Consider the following 8,958-nt stretch of genomic DNA (forward strand, 5'->3'; position numbering starts at 1 on the left):
GACTCAGGAACCAATTACCAGTTTTCCAAAGAGGTATGGACTCAACATATGATGGTCTTGGGGCTCAGGAACCAATTACCAGTTTTCCATAGACATATGTACTCAACATATGATGGTTTCAACATACAATGGTCCTCCTGCAAACAATTACCATCATATGTTGAGGGACCACTGTATTTAGGCCCTTGAGACTTTAACAGGATCTAAATAGTACACCACTGAGATGTATGTATGTAGTATGCACTTATGAGGGGAGTACAATGCGCTCCAGTACACTTAAAAAAGTATTTCTGTACAACACCAGCAGTGCACACCAGTGCTGCAGCACACAGTCACTGTGTACTACACCCAATATTGCACTTTCTCTCTCAATCTCACTCCCAACCCTATCAGTGCTTCTAGGCAGGATTTGTGCTTGAGCTGAATCGCTGCTGTTCTATGCAACACACTGTCCCTCTGTCCCTCTCTGTAACAGAACACTGTAGACAATGACTGGGAGGTGAATAGCTGCAGTAAGAAAGCTTTTCTGTTCAAAACACGCTGCTCTCTGTCCCATTCTCTGTGCAACAGAATGCTGACTTGACTAGGAGGTGAATAGCTGCTGGAAAAAAACTTTTCTGTGCAACACACAGCGCTGTCTGTCCCTATCTATCTCTCTGCAGTGAAATTATAAAGTGACTGGCCGCAATATGGCTGCCGATTATATAGGGCCGAGACATGACAGGGGTTACTGGCTGCTGATAGGCTGCATGCTGCATGTGATTCAGGGTCACACTGCCTACCCTTGTTCCAACCTTCCCAGGATTCCTTGCCCCATGTCCTCACATGTGGATCCACCATTTTAGATGCTTTGGAGCCTGGACCGCACTAAATGGAGTTTAATGAAGCGATTCACATGATAGAATTGCAGTGATATTCACATTCCTTGCGAATCAAATTTTTTCTGAAATTCATAACGAATTCGGATTCGTCAGATTCGATTCGCTCATCCCTATCGGTGGGCATAGGGGCTAAATAGTTTTATGGGGTACTCCATTAGACTTAAGGTGCTTGGCAGAAAAATAGAGAACTGGTTAAAACCCAATATGATAAATTTTTACCCAAGGATGAATGGTAGGTTGGGTCTGCTGATGACAGCAGATGTTAGCTTGTTGGTGGGTCCTGATGAGGATGGTGGGCAATATCAATAGTATTGTATTTGTTTGACCAATAAGCTTTGTAAGACCAATTTTCTAAGAGCCCTTTTCACATCCTTATTTCTCAGAGTATAGATAATAGGATTTAATGCTGGTGTGATGACTGTGAAGAGAATTGCAGTCATCCTTTCTTGCTCCAAGGAGTTCTTAGTAGCGGGTCTCAAATACGTGAAGAATGCAGTTCCATAATATAAAAGAACCACAGTAAAATGGGAAGTGCAGGTGGAGATGGCTTTACTTTTACCTTGCTTGGAATGGATATTCTGGAGATGGGTTGCAATAAAGCTATAGGAGATTATTATTAGAATAAATGAGCCTAGAGCTACAGAACCTGTGACAATATTGACCAAACTCTCATTTATATGTGTGTCGGTACACGCCAACTTTAACAGAGGCTTAATATCACAGTAGAAATGGGTTATTTCATTCATATTACAGAAAGGAAGCCTGGAAGTCAAAATTGTATGAAACAATGAATATAAAAAACCAATGAGCCAGGACGTGAATGCCAGTTGGAAACAGACCTCCCTTGCCATGAGGACCTGGTATCTCAGGGGGTTACAAATGGCAACATATCTGTCATAAGACATCGATGAAAGAAGCATGGCTTCAGTGCTACCTAAGAAATGAAAAATGTGGAGCTGGGTTATGCAACCTTGGAAAGATATTTTCTTGTCTTCTAGAAGTAAACCGGACAACATCTTGGGGACTGTCGTAGTTGCATAGAAGAAATCCAAGAAGGAAAGGTTACACAACAGCATGTACATTGGAGTGTGAAGACCATGATCAGCAATAATCACTGCCACAATGCTTAAATTACCAACAAAGCTCAAGAGGTAGAACATAAGAAAAGTTATAAAGAGTATTGACTTTAGCTGAGGGAGGTCGGTGATTCCCAGAAGTATGAATTCGGTTACAAATGTCTTGTTAAACTCTTCCATGTGAATCTGTGAGCAAAATATATAAAGCTTATTAAAATGTATTTCTTCCAAAATACACATTTTCAAAATGAATTTGTTTTGATTTCTTTGAAGATGTAAAGGGGTTATCCGAACATTAAAACTTATATCTTATCTACAGGACAGTACTTGGTCCAGTTCGAAAGTCCCATATAGGGTAACCACTCCATTTCCTTGCTCCATTTTGTGGGACAAGTGACCCCCATTCTCATGTTCAAACCCTCACAGGTCAGATACTTACCGTATTTTTCACCGTATAAGACGCACTTTTTCTTCCCCAAAACTGGGGGGGGGGGGGGAGTTGGTGCGTCTTATACGGCAAATACATATTAAAACCCTGTCCTATCGCGGCGGTCCCTGCGGCCATCAATGACCGGGACCCGCGGCTAATACTGGACATCACCGATCGCGGTGATGCCCTGTATTAACCCTTCAGACGCGGCGATCAAAGCTGACCACCGCGTCTGAAGCGAAAGTGACACTAACTAATCAGCAGGCTGTTCGGGACCGCCGTGGTGAAATCGCGGCATCCCGAACAGCTTACAGGACACACTTGGAGGGACCTTACCTGCCTCCTCGGTGTCTGCTCCATACTGGGATCCCCTGCATGGCCGACACTCTCCTTCGTCGTCATCACATCGTCGCACATGCCGTCCCGTCATCCAATAGGAGCGGCGTGCGTAGCGACGTGATGGCGGTGACGGAGAGCGAGGATACCGGGCAGCAGAGACTTTCCGGAGCGACAGGGACACCCCTGGGACGTGGCGACAGCAATGGAGGGCGACATCCAGGGCAGCGGTGACGAGCGGTGACGGGTCCAGAGCGACGGGGACACGTGAGTATTACCTCCTGTACCAGTGGTCTTCAACCTGCGGACCTCCAGATGTTGCAAAACTACAACTCCCAGCATGCCCGGACAGCCAACGGCTGTCCGGGCATGCTGGGATTTGTAGTTTTGCAACATCTGGAACTCCGCAGGTTGAAGATTACTGTCCTATACTTTACATTGTATTTGGTTCAGAATCTTTTTTTTCTAGATTTACATCCTTTAAAATTGGGTGCATCTTATATGCCGGAGCGTCTTATATGGCGAAAAATACAGTATCCCCTGTCCTGTGGATTGGAGATACATTTTAATCTTAGCATAGCTCAATTAAAGGAGTATTTATGGGTTTGAAAAAATATATGCTATAACATAAAGCCATACGATTTTGCACAATGCTTTTGGCATCGTTTATTTTTTAAGATACGTACTTGTTCTGATTCAATAGGAACCATGGGTGTAGGAATCAGGGGGGCAGGGAGGACACATCACCACCAGGAAATTAGGCAGGGGAGACCGATGATGGAGAAATCCCCTGTCAGTAACTACAGGTAGCGGATGTGCATGGCAGCAGTGTACTTACTGTTTGGTGAACCGGGGGGTGCAGGCCTCCAAACAGATCCGGCCTCTTGTTACTTAAACATCCCAGCTTGGCTCTGTAAAGGTATTCCCCACTGACTGTGTCATGACCTCTCTTAGTGCTGGGCCGAGATATTCATGAAAGCACTGTACAAGCTGAATGCTATCTAAAATCACAATTACAGACATATTATTAAAAGGCATAATAAGACATACAAAGACATAATTGAACTAAACTATTGTATTGTTCATGTTGTTTATTGAGCACATTGAGTAAACAGCCACAGTGCAGGGAGAAAAAAAAAAGGCATTTGAATTAAGCAGATGAGATGTAAAGCATGGGTCTCACAGATGTTCTGCCCATCAAATAAACATTTTTTTCAAATATTTTCTAACAAAAAAAATAAAAATAAAAATAAAAAAAAATAGATAAAGACATAAAATAAAATGAAAAACAAAATAATGGGGGGAAAAACAACCAAACAAAAATAAAAAAAATAACCAGATGATTACACAGATTCCAGCCAATTCATACATACATTAGTACTTTTATTGTGCAAAAGAATTACCGTAATACTTATTCCTGCTACATAAAAGGAGACCGGCTCAGAACTGAAACAGGGATCAATCCTCGGGGCTGTAAAAGCTGATTGAGATGTTGGATAGCCTAGATGTGCTAGCGATAGAAAGTTAAAGTTAGTAAAAGGCCTTTATTTAAAAATGTTGTGCCTTTTCTTCAGCCTTCTTATTTTCACATACTATATAGTGCAGGCTGCTGTGTCCGGTTTCTCATTGAAATAATCGTTAGAAGAGAAAGATAGCAAGGAAAAAAGAGCACAACTGCAAATATACATATAAAAGTAAAATAGCCTATATTAAAAACACTCCTATTCATCTGTGACAGGTAGGAGATTGTCTATCTATCTATTTATTTATTTATTTATTTATTTATCTCCTATTTATCTATCTATCTCCTATCTATCTATCTATCTATCTATCTATATCTTTCTCCTATCTATCTATCTATCTATCTATCTATCTCCTATTTATCTATCTATCTCATATCTATCTATCTATCTATCTATCTATATATCGTTCTCCTATCTATCTATCTATCTATCTATCTATCTCTCTATCTCATATCTATCTATCTATCTATCATCTATCTATCATCTATCTATCTATCTCATATCTATCTCATATATATCTCCTATCTATCTATCTATCTATCTATCTTTCTCATATCTATCTATCTATCTATCCATCTATCTATCTATCTATCTATCTATCTCATATCTATCTATCTATATATCTATCTCTTATCTATCTATCTATCTATCTATCTATCTATCTTTCTATCTCATATCTATCTATCTATCTATCTCCTATCTATCTAGCTATCTATCTATCTATCTATCTTTCTGTCTCATATCTATCTATCTATCTATCTATCTATCTCCTATCTATCTATCTATCTATCTATCTATCTATCTATCTTTCTATCTCATATTTATCTATCTCATATCTATCTATCTATCTATCTATCTATCCCATATCTATCTATCTATCTATCTATCTATCTATCTACTATCTATATCACATCTATCTATCCATCTATCTATCTATCTAATATCTATCTATCTATCTATCTATCTATCTCCTATCTATCTATCTATCTATCTATCTATCTCATATCTATCTATCTATCTATCTATCTCATATCTATCCGGCTCATATCTATCTCCTATCTATCTATCTATCTTTCTATCTCAGTGTTTCCATCCAGTGTGCCTACAGCTGTTGAAAAAGTAGAACTCCCAGCATGTCTAGACAGCCACATGTTGGCATTTCTAGTTTTGCAACAACTGTAAGCTTTAAAGTAGTTAGTTTTAAAGTAGTAGTTTAAACCAAAATACCCCCCCCCCCCTCTCTTAGGCTTTGAAAAAACAATCATACAGTGTAAGCCTACAGTCAGCTGCACTTTTCTTCCCGCTTGTTCTAACAATTGGTCGGGGTCTGAACACTCAGACCTCAACAGATCAAAACCTTTAATATGTCTCTATGACATGTAAAAAAAAGTTTATTTAAAGCAGCAGGTTCACTTTAAATGACTGACTTTCTGACCTGGGGAACGTAAACTTTCTACATTGTTTCAGAAAGGAACAGTCTGGCTCCTAACTGTAGACCCACACTTGCATATTATTATATCATCTGGGGTAAAATGGATGTTAAAAAATGTTGTATACAGATAATATTTATAATAAATATTTATAATACTGTTATATCTATAATGATAATCTTAAAAAAACAAAAAACATGAGGTTCATAGAATACATGTTAAAATGAAACGTTTATACAATGTACTTTGGCTGTCCTGAAATTTGGATGGTATACCAACTTAAAGGGGTACTTTAAGGGGTTAAAGGATTTAAAGGGGCACTCTGGTGAAATTTTTTTTTTTTTTAAATCAACTGGTGCCAGAAAGTTAAACAGATTTGTAAATTACGTCTATTAAAAAAAATCTTAATCCTTCCTGTACTCATTAGCTGCTGAAGACTACAGCGGAAATTCTTTTCTTTTTGAAACACAGAGCTGTCTGCTGACATCACGAACACAGTGCTCTCTGCTGACATCTCTGTCCATTTTAGGAACTGTCCAGAACAGCATATGTTTGCTATGGGGATTTCCTTTTACTCTGGACAGTTCCTAAAATGGACAGAGGTGTCAGCAGAGAGCACTGTGCTCATGATGTCAGCAGAGAGCTCTGTGTTTCAAACGGAAAAGAATTTCCACTGTAGTATTCAGCAGCTAACAAGTACAGGAAGGATTAAGATTTTTTAATAGAAGTAATTTACAAATCTGTTTGACTTTCTGGCACCAGTTGATTTAAAAAAAAAAAAAAATCACCGGAGTACCCCTTTATAAGATCATTTAGGAGAGAAAATTGAGTTCTTGGAGATAAAACCTTTATGCGGCTTCTCTGACAGATTTCACGCTGAATGAGACAGAGCAGCCAGCACTATACGTGAAAAGAGGCAGATAATGAGCAAACATAGACCTAGAGCAGTGGTCTCCAACCTGCGGACCTCCAGATGTTGCAAAACTACAACTCCCAGCATGCCCGGACAGCCGTTGGCTGTCCGGGCATGCTGGGGGTTGTAGTTTTGCAACATCTGGAGGTCCGCAGGTTGGAGACCACTGACCTGGAGGAAAAATGTATTTGTACAATATATACATCTATTTGTAAAAATGTATTTGCATAAAATGTATAATACAGTAATAAGTTGTATAAGTATAAGTAATAAAAACATAAAGAAAAGGAACAGTACTGTATGACTATGATAAACCACAATGATTGTGAAAAGTAGGTTTTGTATGACAGAATATATAACATACAGTTCATGATGACTTACAGTAGGGGGGACTGTACATACCTGGTGCAGCCGGTACAGAACCTGTATTTTGGCCTTCACTTCAGCACAAAGACTAATCCTCTAAACATCCCCCAATTTATGCTTCATTATTTATACCCCAGGGAGTTACACCCTGAAGGACCAACAATTGTTAAGGCAATTAATGTTTTGTGGGTTCTCTAGATATTTTTTCTACATGTTCTAAGATTAACTCTCTCTTTTCTGAGCATATTTTTTTTTTCCGACTATGGTGATAGTATACTGTATTATTGTAGTGTTAGTATAGTAGTATAATAAAAAGGGGAAGAAATAAGTGAACAGTTGACTGTCTTAGATTCCAGGCAAATTTGGGTTGCTTAAAGGGGTTATCCAGGAAAAAACGTTTTTATATATATATATATCAAATGGCTCCAGAAAGTTAAACAGATTTGTAAATTACTTCTATTAAAAAATCTTAATCCTATCAGTACTTATGAGCTTCTGAAGTTGAGTTGTTCTTTTCTGTCTAAGTGCTCTCTGATGACACCCGTCTCGGGAAACGCCCAGTTTAGAAGCAAATCCCCATAGCAAACCTCTTCTGAACTGGGCGTTTCCCGAGACAGGTGTCATCAGAGAGCACTTAGACAGAAAAGAACAACCTTAACTTCAGAAGCTCATAAGTACTGAAAGGATTAAGATTTTTTAATAGAAGTAATTCACAAATCTTACAATGTGGGTTTGGAGAGGCTCTTGTCAATCAAATAACCATACGACCTGGGCTACCCAATTATATCACCTATACCCAAGGTGATGAAATAGTTAAATGAAAATAGAAGGTAAATTGGGACTCAAGGTCTTGAACAAATGGCCATAGGATATAGTTTGATAAATAAACAACTATTTATTATATATATATATAAAAAACTAGTGGAGATAGGTGTACCACAGGGCCCTTGTGATGACACCACTCCAACAAGTATATCAATAAAATGGTATAGCAAATAATAAAATATTAAAATATTAAAAATTGTGACCACTATAGGAAGGTAGATATATTCCTCTAAATGATGCGCTCATTTTTTTCTTTTACCGATTGGCGCAAACTATACAAATAGCAACTCAATGGCTGTAACCAGTAGCAACCATATATGAGACTGTCAGCAGGCAGTAGTAATTCTTAATAAGTTCCTTCAGTCCTTAATCGACGATAGATAAGAAAGGGATATAGAAAATGCTGGCCAGCATAAATATTTTGTTTCAACACATACTTTGAGTTCAAGTCTCTAGCGCAATCAATTTGTAACAAGTTGTACAGATTTATACTGCTGCAGCAAATAAAGTCTATGATGATTGTCAACTATGCAAGAGATACTGGCAGTTATGACAGGTAATTTTGTATCTCACCACTCCCGGGTATGTTCGGTTGCGATCACCTCTGCGATCCCTTCTAAGATGCAGTCCTCGCAGTATATTGTGTACGTATCAGTGGCGGCGGATGCCGAGTCTGCAAGTGGCGTCAAGACAGCGGTCCCACAGCTCCTACGTCCGGACAGCAGAAGGTGGCGGTGATCTTCAGATGGTGAATCCGCAGCGCTGCCGCCAGCAGGTAAGTGGCAATGTTGGTAGCGTCCTCGTGGCAGCGAGGCGCGCGTAGAGATAGTAGGTTGATTGACAGGTATCTCCGCTACTGTCTGGTTGCTTTAGAAATGGAATGTAGTTATATGAATTCCATATAAAAATGGTCTCAGTGGTCACAGGGGGACGCTGTGGTCACAGGGGGACACCATCCCCAAGATCCACAAAGATCCCACTAAACCTCCAGGCCGCCCGATAGTATCGGGAATAGGGTCAATTACAGCAAATTTGTCTCAATATATTGATCAATTTCTTCAGTCTTATGTCAAACAAATACAATCTTATATACGAGATACCACTCAGATTGTGCAAATCATTGAAAATATCAGGTGGGATCAATCATGGATCTTGGGGACGCTTGATGTTAGCTCACT

At 39.3% G+C, this 8,958-nt stretch overlaps 1 protein-coding gene across 1 annotated transcript; it reads right to left on the bottom strand.

The window, feature by feature from the left end:
• Positions 1 to 1,183: 1,183 nt before the first annotated feature.
• LOC130294917 (olfactory receptor 12D1-like) lies at positions 1,184 to 3,757 on the bottom strand. The gene is made up of 2 exons (XM_056545068.1): positions 3,562 to 3,757; positions 1,184 to 2,143 (listed from the first exon to the last, which is right to left on the bottom strand). Exon 2 carries the CDS (start codon positions 2,135 to 2,137, stop codon positions 1,184 to 1,186), a length of 954 nt encoding a protein of 317 aa, XP_056401043.1. The 5' UTR covers positions 2,138 to 2,143; positions 3,562 to 3,757.
• Between the last annotated feature and the right edge of the window lie 5,201 nt (positions 3,758 to 8,958).

The sequence above is a fragment of the Hyla sarda genome, chromosome 11 (assembly GCF_029499605.1).
Source record: "Hyla sarda isolate aHylSar1 chromosome 11, aHylSar1.hap1, whole genome shotgun sequence".
Lineage (NCBI taxonomy): Eukaryota > Metazoa > Chordata > Amphibia > Anura > Hylidae > Hyla > Hyla sarda.

Excerpts from the sequence above, each read along its gene's own strand:
- LOC130294917 (XM_056545068.1), bottom strand. The coding sequence starts at position 2,137 with ATGGAAGAGTTTAACAAGACATTTGTAACCGAATTCATACTTCTGGGA.